The 12,847-nt window shown below is 42.7% G+C and overlaps 1 protein-coding gene across 2 annotated transcripts in view; it reads right to left on the minus strand.

The window, feature by feature from the left end:
• The window catches only part of MALT1 (MALT1 paracaspase), a 110,032-nt gene that overhangs the window by 52,400 nt on the left and 44,785 nt on the right, over window positions 1-12,847 (minus strand). For both annotated transcript variants that reach the window (XM_044276346.1, XM_044276345.1), the window contains exons 3-5: window positions 7,953-8,074; window positions 7,484-7,634; window positions 4,971-5,146 (exon numbers count right to left, since the gene is read on the minus strand). In XM_044276346.1, coding sequence (XP_044132281.1) covers window positions 4,971-5,146; window positions 7,484-7,634; window positions 7,953-8,074 — 449 coding nt within the window. The remainder of the gene's footprint in view (window positions 1-4,970; window positions 5,147-7,483; window positions 7,635-7,952; window positions 8,075-12,847) is intronic.

Raw genomic sequence — 12,847 nt, forward strand, 5'->3', positions numbered from 1 at the left:
TCTGATCGGTGGGGGTCCGACACCCCGGACCCCCGTCAATCAGCTGTTTGAGAAGGCATCGGTGCTCCTGTGAGTGCTGCGGCCTTCTCTCTGCTCACGAAGCACAGCGCCGTACATTGTATAGTGGCTGTGTTTGGAATTACAGCTGAGCCGCATTCAGTGCAAAGTGGCTGAGCTGCGCCCAGGACAAGTGACAATCTCTTTCTAACTGGAGCTAGTCCTTAATCTCTTTCTAACTGGAGCTAGTCCTTTACTTCACATGGATCCAGAGATCTCCCCATTCATTGCTCTGCTACATTTTTTTCAAGCTGACAGCTCACTGGGTGTGTCCTTTGTCAGACAGGAAGGGGGGGGGGATGTCCTTTCTGCTGAAACTCTCTCCCTGGCAAGCGCAGCTCAGGGAGCATGCACTTTATGCTGCAGCTCTCTCCCTATGACATCTCATGGGATGTGTCCTTTCTGCCGCAACTCTATCTCTATCACAGATCAAGGGGTGTGCCCTTTCTGCTGCAGCTTTCTACCCATCATAGCTCAGGGTGTGTATCCCTTCTGCTCCAGCTCTCTCCCTGTAAGGCCTCCTGCACACGAACGTTTTTTTACACGGTCCGCAAAAACGGGGTCCGTAGGTCCGTGATCCGTGCCCGTTTTTTCTTCCGTGGGTCTTCCGTGATTTTTGGAGGATCCACGGACATGAAAAAAAAGTCATTTTGGTGTCCGCCTGGCCGTGCGGAGCCAAACGGATCCGTCCTGAATTACAATGCAAGTCAATGGGGACGGATCCGTTTGATGTTGACACAATATGGTGCCATTTCAAACGGATCCGTCCCCATTGACTTTCAATGTAAAGTCTGGAGTTCTGTTATACCATCGGATTGGAGTTTTCTCCAATCCGATGGTATATTTTAACTTGTAGCGTCCCCATCACCATGGGAACGCCTCTATGTTAGAATATACTGTCGGATATGAGCTACATCGTGAAACTCATTTCCGACAGTATATTCTAACACAGAGGCGTTCCCATGGTGATGGAGACGCTTCAGGTTAGAATATACAAAAAAACTGTGTACATGACTGTCCCCTGCTGCCTGGCAGGTGCTGCCAGGCAGCAGGGGGCAGACCCCCCCCCCCCCTGTTTTTAACTCATTGGTGGACAGTGGGCCCCCCCTCCCCTGTTGTTAACTCGTTGGTGGCCAGTGTGCGCACCCCCCTCCCTCCCTCCCTCTATTGTTTTAATACATTGGGGCCAGTGTGCGCGCGCCCCCCCCAACCCCCCCCTCCCTCCCTCTATTGTTTTAATACATTGGGGCCAGTGTGCGCGCGCCCCCCCAACCCCCCCTCCCTCCCTCTATTGTTTTAATACATTGGGGCCAGTGTGCGCGCGCCCCCCCAACCCCCCCTCCCTCCCTCTATTGTTTTAATACATTGGGGCCAGTGTGCGCACCCCCCCAACCCCCCCCCCCCCCCTCCCTCCCTCTATTGTAATCATCATCGGTGGCAGCGGAGTAGAAGATTTTCATACTTACCTGGCTGCTGGCTGCTGCGATCTCTGTGTCCGGCTGGGAGCTCCTCCTACTGGTAAGTGACAGGTCTGTGCGGCGCATTGCTGTCACTTACCAGTAGGAGGAGCTCCCGGCCGGACGCAGACATCGCAGCAGCCAGCAGCCAGGTAAGTATGAAAATCTTCCACTCCGCTGCCACCGATGATGATTACAATAGAGGGAGGGAGGGGGGGGGGGGGGGGTTGGGGGGGCGCGCGCACACTGGCCCCAATGTATTAAAACAATAGAGGGAGGGAGGGAGGGGGGTGCGCACACTGGCCACCAACGAGTTAACAACAGGGGGGGGGGCCGCACAATGATATTCAAACTGGGGAGGGGGGGGGGGGGGTCTGCCCCCTGCTGCCTGGCAGCCCTGATCTCTTACAGGGGGATATGATGGGGTTAATTGTACTATCATATCCCCCTGTAAGAGATCGGGTGCTGCCAGGCAGCAGGGGGCAGTCTTGTACAAAGTTTGCAGTGTATTCTAACTAGAAGCGTCCCCATCACCATGGGAACGCTTCTGTGTTAGAATATACTGTCGGAAATGAGTTTTCACGAAGTGAAAACTTAGATCAGAAAAAGCTTTTATGCAGACGGATCTTCAGATCCGTCTGTATGAAAGCAACCTACGGCCACGGATCACGGACACGGATGCCAATCTTGTGTGCATCCGTGTTCTTTCACGGACCCATTGACTTGAATGGGCCCGTGAACCGTTGGCCGTGAAAAAAATAGGACAGGTCATATTTTTTTCACGGCCAGGAAACACGGCTCACGGATGCGGCTGCCAAACGGTGCATTTTCCGATTTTTCCACGGACCCATTGAAAGTCAATGGGTCCGTGAAAAAAAACGGAAAACGGCACAACGGCCACGGGTGCACACAACGGTCGTGTGCAGGAGGCCTAACTGTCACAGCTTCTAAAAGTAGATATAGCTGGTGGCAGGTGAAGAATAAAACTGAGCAAGCACCTCAGTTGGTGGACGCGGACATTACTGTACAGATTAAACACCAAGGGGCGCCATTATAAGAGAATATCGCATAACAGGAGCATTTTCGCAACATAAAGTAAATTACAAAAGTAACTAGTTTTTCATGCTGAATTATATTAAAATAACATGCAATTAAATGGGGGTTACTAAGGTAGAAGAAGACAAGGATAGGTAGAGCTACATGTGAAGAAATAATATATTGTACAAAAGTGTGTGCTAATAATTATATTATGCCATAACTGCAGAGGAGTTACAGCTTAAAGGGACAGATATAACCACGGCCGGGCGCAAGCGCAGAAGATTAGACGTGAACGATGCCAGGAGGATTCAATTGTCCATGCGCAGTATCGTGACTGGGGAGAGTTGTAGCCGCCGCCCAGCGAAGTGAATATTGATGAGCTGGGCGGGGCTTCATAATGGCAGTTGGGAGCGGCTGGCTGGGCGCATTTTGAGATTGGTGACGAGACAGGCAGGTTATAAAACTTTATTTTTCGGTATTTATAAGGTGTACAGGGGGGATACTTAGATGCTTTTAATAGACTGTATAAGACCTGTAATGTCATATATATAACTAAATATGCAGATTTTGCCCGTCAGTGTCCCTTTAAGGGGTTTATTTCACAAAGACAGTGTCTTTTCAGATTTAAAACACTGCGGTGATCAATTGATCGCCACTGATCCGGCGATAGTGGCTATAGCGGCCACTGTAGGGGAAATATGGTATTGCATGCAACCAGTCAAATGAATGGCCAAGTATGTATATGGCCAAGTAGTATATGGACGTCTCAAGCCCGCCACTCTGAGTGAGATGCTGTGTTTCATAGCGGAGATCCCAAGTAGAGGATTCTTCCTCTCTAACGTGCTCCTGTGTCCTAATAGGACATGGCAAGAGGGGTTGTTTTTGTGAGACAGCCCTATAAATGCAATGAAAATACTCAGCATTTGCTTTCAGGTATCTCAGATATTTGTGGACCTTTTGTATCACTAGAGGATGCCTCCGGCTAAATTGAGAACTGGAATTAGCTGTGTTCTGGTCTTGATGAAGGAACCTTGGGGTGCTGAGGCTTTCAGAACAGGACCTCATCATGTGCACTTTATGTCCATATATTATTTTCTGAAATTAGAAGGTCCTGAATATGGCCCCCTGATGTATAACCTATAGACCACCTAATAGATGTTCTGACTAGACGGAGCCAGTCTGGTTGTCGCGTTCCCTTTAAACATTCTTTTGTTGCATTTCCTAGTTATGTGGAAGCTGGGAGACCACCAATAAGGCCACCTCCTGTCACGTTTCAGTGTAGGAGGGAAATCCACCCTGAACGTAGGAGGGAAAGGGGTGAGGGGAAAAGGCCTGGAAACTAGAGATAGGAGCTGGTCATCTCCTAGAGAAACCCTAATCAAAGTCCTAACTGACTGCAAATATGAACTGACCCCAGAGGTAGGTGAGTTCATACACAGGAACCTAAAGTCCTAATTCACCCTGTAGGACCCTGGTACTAATGTTAGGACAAGAGACAACCTGTTCCTCCAAACGGTAGGACAAACAGGAGTCTCCCTCAGACCTAAACACAAATGACAGGGAAAAGAACAACACCAGATAACCCAAACAATCAACAAAAGGGAAATAAGACACTTAACTTCAAATAAGGGCTCATGCCCACGAACGTAAGGGCTCCGTGCTCGTGCTGGGGACTGCAAATTGTAGTCCGCAATGCACGGGCACCGCCCGTGGGGCATTCGCAGCCAATCACAGACTCATTCACTTGAATGGGGTCCGTGATCCGCATCTGACGGTCTGCACCTCAAAAAAGTAGTGCACTCCATAGTGCTTCCGTGGGCTTCCGATCCGTGCTTCCGCACCTCATCTCCCGGATTGCGGACCCATTCAAGTTAATGGGTCCGTGATGCGGCTGCACACGGCCGGTGCCCCATGTATTGCGGACCCGTCATATGCAGGTCGCAATATGGCCACGGGCAGCACACGGTCATGTGCATGAGCCCTAAGTCTGGAAGCACAGGAACTCCGCCGAGATCTGAACACCAGCCATCCAAAACAAAACTGAAGCTATAAACCGCACAGCATGGTGGGAGAAGCCAGAATAAATGGGGAAGGATAAATGACCACATAAGCAAAACCTGAGGCCAAGAAACATCACCAGAAAGACACATTTATCATGTAGGCTCGGTAGATGGCAACCTGTGTGGGAGTCAATTGTGGTTTCCATACCATGATATCAAGTTTCAAGGCTCTTTAATGGTTTGGCTTATGGTGTAGCTACCTGTAGGTGGCACTGGAGAGACAGTTTTCTGCCTTCTGGAGGAGAGCTAATTTGCATACTTTTCCCATGGAGCATTGCCTGTAAGACTCTGTACACCAGCTGGATCTCCACAAAGAGGACCAGTACCTTCCAAGACATACTGAAAGTAGCACACCTACCGTATACACGCTAGTTGTCGCATCCACCAGTGCCACATCATTCCTGTACCACTGATAACACGGCAAGGGTTTTCCTATGGCGGAACACTCCAGCACAAGCTTTGCCCCCGCCGCCAGCGTTTGGGACTGAGGTTGGTTACATATCTGAAGTCTATTGTCAGGCAACATTGAAATTCCTAAGAAAGAAAGAAGAGTTATCACTGCATTCAGAGCAACCGAAACACCTGAAACCTTTATATTGTAGTTCTACTCAAGCCCAGGCAGCTCATGTCTGCACAGCTGGCTTCTCCTGTTTATACAGGCCCTAAAGGGCAATGTGTCTGTTGGATTACTACCACGGGGGATGGGCATACATTACATGTCCTAAGAAGCCTAGTTTTTGTTCAAAAGTTATTCAAGTTAGTATTATAGCAGTTGCATCCCTGTACATAGTAGCAGTGTTATAGTAGTTATATTCTTGTACATAGGAGCAGTATTATAGTAGTTATATTCTTGTACATATGAGACAGTATTATAGTAGTAATATTCTTGTATGAGACAGTATTATAGTAGTAATATTCTTGTACATAGGAGCAGTATTATAGTAGGTATATTCTCGTACATAGGAGGCAGTATTATAGTAGCTATATTCTCGTACATAGGAGCAGTATTATAGTAGTTATATTCCTGTACATAGGAGGCAGTATTATAGTAGTTATATACTTGTACATCAGAGGCAGTATTATAGTAGTTATATTCTTGTACATAGGAGGCAGTATTATAGTAGTTATTTTCTTGTACATTGAACAGAATTATAGTAGTTATATTCTTGTACACAGGAGGCAGTATTATAATCATTATATTCTTGTACATAAGAAGCAGTTATTCATTTTTCCATAGGAGCAGTATTTTAGTAGTTCTATTCTTGTACATAGGAGCAGTATTATAGTAGTTCTATTCTTGTACATAGGAGCAGTATTATATTAGTTATATACTTGTACATAGGAGCAGTATTATAGTAGTTATATTGTTGTACATAGAGGCAGTATTATAGTAGTTATATTCTTGTACATAGGAGGCAGTATTATAGTAGTTATATTCTTGTACCTAGGAGGCAGTATTATAGTAGTTATATTCTTGTACATAGGAGCAGTATTATAGTAGTTATATTCTTGTACATAGGAGCAGTATTATAGTAGTTATATTCTTGTACATAGGAGTAGTATTATAGTAGTTATATTCTTGTACATAGGAGCAGTATTATAGTAGTTATATTCTTGTACATAGGAGCAGTATTATAGTAGTTATATTCTTGTACCTAGGAGGCAGTATTATAGTAGTTATAGTCTTGTACATTGGAGCAGTATTATAGTAGTTATTTTCTTGTACATTGAACAGAATTATAGTAGTTATATTCTTGTACACAGGAGGCAGTATTATAATCATTATATTCTTGTACATAAGGAGCAGTTATTCATTTTTCCATAGGAGCAGTATTTTAGTAGTTATATTCTTGTACATAGGAGGCAATTTTTATTGTAAAAAACTAAACAATAACAGTAGATTATTCATAATAACATTGATGCTATTAAGTTGTCTTAACCACAGTTGGGTGGGTTTGAAAGTGACAACTAATAATAAAAAAAAGAGTTAGGATTATCAAAAAATAACACAATTTAAAGAACACAAATGTATATTGTAAGGGATCGCAATCACAGACTTCTGTGACAACTGGGTTCAAGTCCAAAAGGTGCTTTATTTTGGCACTTCAGCACCATCACACACATAAACATCGAGAATAAACGCCTGGGCTCTACCTAATACACGTGTTGTCTGTACCTCACCTATAGAGCGCCATTCACACAGCCATACACGGTCCAGCAGCCTCCAGGCTGTGACCACACCAGCACCCTTGGGGGGGAGATGGTCCAGAAGTCCTCCGACTCTGACCGTGCGACCCTCTTTCCGTAGGCGTCGCTGGGCCCCCCAAACTTCAGGCTTTACAAAGTCTCTCTCACATTCATAACAACTTCACAATATAAAGATTTCAAGTAATCCAATGCAGAAATGTCAGTCGTATGAAAACGTAACAAATGAGCCTGAGTTAATAATCCTGCTAGTATTTATCATTTTAGACAATAGCTCATCCTATGTTATATTATAAAGGTTTACATAGGACTGCAGGTAAGCTGCATCATCTCATATCCCATGACACAGATCCCTCGTGAATTCACACTGGACATATAGGAATCTAAAAACCACTTGTAGCAGTAAAGTACATAAAGTCCAGGGATGAGGGGGCTGAGTGGTACGTAGCTGCAGATTCTCATCCTGTGTGTGTGAGACTGCATGCTGTGAGAGGGGGGGAGAAGCAGCTACTGAGAGGATAAATCTGACTGGCACAGAGCACACAGCATAGCTTTTACCTCCCCCGCAGGCATCGATAGAGAAAATATACTGTTACAAAAACCAGCAGAGCGAGACATAAATGACACATTTGCCTTCTTCCCCTCTGCACACCTTACATAACTTACCATGACATGCCAAATTGCTTTCAATAACTTCCAGCCGAGCCCAGTTACTAAAATCACAAGTATGAGTGTCATTGACTCTGCAAATGTAGAAGCCGGTGTCGTCCACATGCACAGGGTTAAATGTCAGTTCTGAGGAATTACCATACGGGACCTGTGGTTCAGGTTATAAAGTAAAACAATCAGTCCTCACACACTGTCCTTATACAATATCAGCATATGTTCTGTGTATTTATGTTGATGGGGGTATAAAACGGGCAGAGATTTAATATGATTGTCCATTTTGACTCAGATCTTCTACATGGACGATACAATTCTCACTCTATGCAATCACCACTAGGGGGAGCTGAGTGCATACAGTTTTCACATTGAACTCAATAGTAACACAGTATGCAATAGGCCTCTAAGTTTTATCTAATGGTGGAGGTTATGTGTGTTATCTACATATATGTTATAGAATAAAAGAATCCACCTCCTTATCCATTTTGAACCACTGGTAGTTAACAACAGGATGTTCAGCAGCTATACAGCACAGCTTGGCAATTTGTCCAGAACGAACCGCCATCGACTCTGGTTGTATGACAACTTTCACCCCTACAAAGAAAAAAACAGGGCATTGTTATTTTGTCTAGTAAAACGACGGACATCATGACAGAAATTCAAAAGACCCCATCATAGTAGGAGGAGTGCACGGGCATCGTTAGTGTCCATCACGTGACTAATCTGGCACTGCTGTCATTTTCACTGTTCTGCACCTATGATAGAGGTGTCATTCTAAAATCAGGCAAAAATAGTCAAACATGAAAAAAACAAACTATATAAATTTGGTATCGCCATAATAAAATCAACCCACAGAATAACGTTATCATATCATATATACACCATATGGAAAACTGCATAAAAAAATAAAATAAAAATACAAAAAACACTAAATATTGCAATTTTTGCCCACCTCACCTTCTAAAATATAAATAAAAAGTGATTAAAAAGTTATATGTACCCCCAAAATGATTCCAATAAAAACTACAGCCCGTCCTAAAAAAACAAGCCCTTCCACAATTACTTTGACAGAAAAGTAAAAATTTTATGGATGTTAGTATAGGGTGATGCAACAGATTTTTAATAAAAAGTGATTTTATGATGCAAAAGTAGCAAAACATGAAAAAACGATACAAATTTTGTTTCACCATAGTCGTATCAACCTACAGAATAAAATCATATACAGGTCCTTCTAAAAAAAATTGCATATTGTGATAAAGTTCATTATTTTCTGTAATGTACTGATAAACATTAGACTTTCATATATTTTAGATTCATTACACACAACTGAAGTAGTTCAAGCCTTTTATTGTTTTAATATTGATGATTTTGGCATACAGCTCATGAAAACCCAAAATCCCTATAAAAAAAAATTAGCATATTTCATCCGACCAATAAAAGAAAAGTGTTTTTAATACAAAAAAAGTCAACCTTCAAATAATGATGTTCAGTTCTGCACTCAATACTTGGTCGGGAATCCTTTTGCAGAAATGACTGCTTCAATGCGGCGTGGCATGGAGGCAATCAGCCTGTGGCACTGCTGAGGTGTTATGGAGGCCCAGGATGCTTCGATAGCGGCCTTAAGCTCATCCAGAGTGTTGGGTCTTGCGTCTCTCAACTTTCTCTTCCCAATATCCCACAGATTCTCTATGGGGTTCAGGTCAGGAGAGTTGGCAGGCCAATTGAGCCCAGTAATACCATGGTCAGTAAACCATTGACCAGTGGTTTTGGCACTGTGAGCAGGTGCCAGGTCGTGCTGAAAAATGACATCTTCATCTCCATAAAGCTTTTCAGCAGATGGAAGCATGAAGTGCTCCAAAATCTCCTGATAGCTAGCTGCATTGACCCTGCCCTTGATAAAACACAGTGGACCAACACCAGCAGCTGACATGGCACCCCAGACCATCACTGACTGTGGGTACTTGACACTGGACTTCAGGCATTTTGGCATTTCCCTCTCCCCAGTCTTCCTCCAGACTCTGGCACCTTGATTTCCGAATGACATGCAACAGTCCAGTGCTGCTTCTCTGTAGCCCAGGTCAGGCGCTTCTGCCGCTGTTTCTGGGGAATGCGGCACCTGTAGCCCATTTCCTGCACACGCCTGTACACGGTGGCTCTGGATGTTTCTACTCCAGACTCAGTCCACTGCTTCCGCAGGTCCCCCAAGGTCTGGAATCGGTCCTTCTCCACAATCTTCCTCAGGGTCCAGTCACCTCTTCTCGTTGTGCAGCGTTTTCTGCCACACTTTTTCCTTCCCACAGACTTCCCACTGAGGGGCCTTGATACAGCACTCTGGGAACAGCCTATTCGTTCAGAAATGTCTTTCTGTGTCTTACCCTCTTGCTTGAGGGTGTCAATGATGGCCTTCTGGACAGCAGTCAGGTCGGCAGTCTTACCCATGATTGCGGTTTGGAGTAATGAACCAGGCTGGGAGTTTTTAAAAGCCTCAGGAATCTTTTGCAGGTGTTTAGAGTTAATTAGTTGATTCAGAAGTTTAGGTTAATAGCTCGTTTAGAGAACCTTTTCATGATATGCTAATTTTTTTAGATAGGGATTTTGGGTTTTCATGAGCTGTATGCCAAAATCATCAATATTAAAACAATAAAAGGCTTGAACTACTTCAGTTGGTGTGTAATGAATCTAAAATATATGAAAGTCTAATGTTTATCAGTACATTACAGAAAATAATGAACTTCATCACAATATGCTAATTTTTTTTGAAGGACCTGTATACCACATGGTGAACCCCCAAAAAAAAAAAAAAAAAAACACTGACAGAATTGCAATATTTGCCCACCTCACCTCCCAAAAAGTGAAATAAAAAGATATCAAAAAGCCAAAGGTATCCAAAATGGTACCAATAAAAACTACAATTTGACCTGCAAAAAAACACATCCCACAGCAGTTTATGACCACATTTGGGATATTTCTGTACTCAGGAGAAATTGTTTAAAAAATGATGTGTTTTTTCTCCTTTTAACCACTTCCCATCTGGGCCATTTGCCCTCTTCCTGAACAGGCCTAATTTTGCAAAACTGACATATCTCACTTTATGTGGGAATAACTTTGGAACGCCTTTATTTATCCAAGTCATTCAGAGATTGTTTTCTCGTGACACATTGTACTTCATGGTAGTGATAAATTTGAGTCAAAATATTTCACCTTTATTTATGAAAAAATCCCAAATTTACCCAAAAATTTGAAAAATTCGCAATTTTCTAAATTTCTATTTCTCTGCTTTTAAAACAGAAAGTGATACCTCATAAAATATTTATTACTTAACATTCCCCATATGTCTACTTTATGTTGGCATCATTTTGGAAATGTCATTTTATTTTTTTAGGATGTTAGAAGGCTTAGAAGTTTAGAAGCAATTCTTCAAATTTTTAAGAAAATTGCCAAAACCCACTTTATAAACCCCAGTTCAGGTCTGAAGTCACTTTGTGGGGCCTACATAGTGGATACCCCCATTAGTACTATTTTTGGGTACATATGATTTTTTGATCATTCATTATAACACTTTATGGGGCAAGGTGACCAAAAATTTTTTTGTTTTAGCACAGTTTCTATTTATTTATTTTTACAGCGTTCACCTGAGGGGTTCAGTCAAGTGACATTTTTATAGAGCAGATTGTTACGGACGTGGCGATACCTAATATGTATACTTTTTCTCATTTATTAAAGTTTTACACAATAATAGCATTTTTGAAACAAAAAAATTATGTTTTAATGTGTCCATGTTCTGATAGCTATAGTTTTTTTTATTTTTTGAGAGATTTTCTTATGTAGGGGCTCATTTTTTGCGGGATGAGGTGACGGTTTTATTGGTACAATTTTGTGGGACATACGCGTTTTTGATCACTTGGTGTTGCACCTTTTGTGATGCAAGGTGACAAAATTTATTGTTTTGACACAGTTATTTATTTTTTTTTTACGGTGTTCATCTGAGGGGTTAGCTCATGTGATATTTTTATAAAGCTGGTTTTTACAGACGCGGCAATACCTAATATGTATACTTTTTTTATTTGTTTCACTTTAACACAATAATAGCATTTTTGAAACCAAAAAAATGATGTTTTAGTGTCTCCATGTTGTAAGAGCTATAGTTTTTCTTATTTTTTGAGAGATTTTCTTATGTAGGGGCTCATTTTTTGCTGGATGAGGTGACGGTTTTATTGGTACCATTTTGTGGGACATACGCGTTTTTGATCACTTGGTGTTGCACCTTTTGTGATGCAAGGTGACAAAAATTGCTTGTTTTGACAGTTTTTTTTTTTTTTTACAGTGTTCACCCGAGGGGTTAGGTCATGTGATATTTTTATAGAGCTGGTTTTTACAGACGCGGCAATACCAAATATGTCTATTTTATTTATTTTTTTCTATTTTTAAAAATTTTTTTTTTTATTCCTTACTTGGGGACTTTTTTTTTTTTACATGTGAAACTTTTTTTTATTTAATTTTTTCAACCCTTTATTTTTTTTTATTTAATTTTACACTTTTCGTCCCCCGTAAGGTCATACAAGACCTCTGGGGGACATTTGCTTCACTTTTTCTTTTTTTTTTCACTGTTGATTTCTCCTGTAACTGGGGCTGACATAGTAGCCCCAGTTACAGGAGAAATGCACCCCCCCAGAGAGGCTGTACAGCGTGATTCTGCGCTGTACAGCCTCAGAGCAGGGCTGATCGAGGTCTCTGAAAGACCTCACACAGCTCCTGCACTCTCCGGTCCCGGCGGTCACATGACCGCCGGGCCGGAACAGGAAGCGCACAGCGCTTCCTGATCTGCATACACCGCGCTCGGTGAGCGCTGTGTCTGCAGCGATCCGGAAGGCAGGGACACCTGGGAACTGTCCCTGCCTTATCTCTGGGTTGCCCTGCTGTCACTGACAGCGGGCAACCCGATCAGCAGCTGCACGATTAGCGTGCAGCTGCTGTTTCTGAAAGGATGTTTTAAAACGTGCTTTCAGAAATAGAGGTCCACCCATAGGACGTTTATATCCTATGGGCGGACTGAAAGTGGTTAACACTTGCGAAAATGTAAAATGTGGGGCTAAAGCAACGTATTTTTGGAAAAAATCAGATTTTTCATTGTTATGGTCTAATGTTAATCAATTCTATAAAAAAAACTGTGGGGTCAAAACCATCACTACACCACTAGCTGTAGTTTGAAAAATTAAGTTATTTCCTGGGATCTCTCCTGCTCTGGTACCTCATGGGTGTCAAAAATTTGACATGGCGCCCATACAGTAAAATATGTGTTTCAAATGCCAAATAGCGCTACTTTCCTTCTGAGCCCTGCTGTGCGCCGTTACAGCAGGTTATGACCAC

Source organism: Bufo gargarizans, chromosome 1 (genome assembly GCF_014858855.1).
Source record: "Bufo gargarizans isolate SCDJY-AF-19 chromosome 1, ASM1485885v1, whole genome shotgun sequence".
Lineage (NCBI taxonomy): Eukaryota > Metazoa > Chordata > Amphibia > Anura > Bufonidae > Bufo > Bufo gargarizans.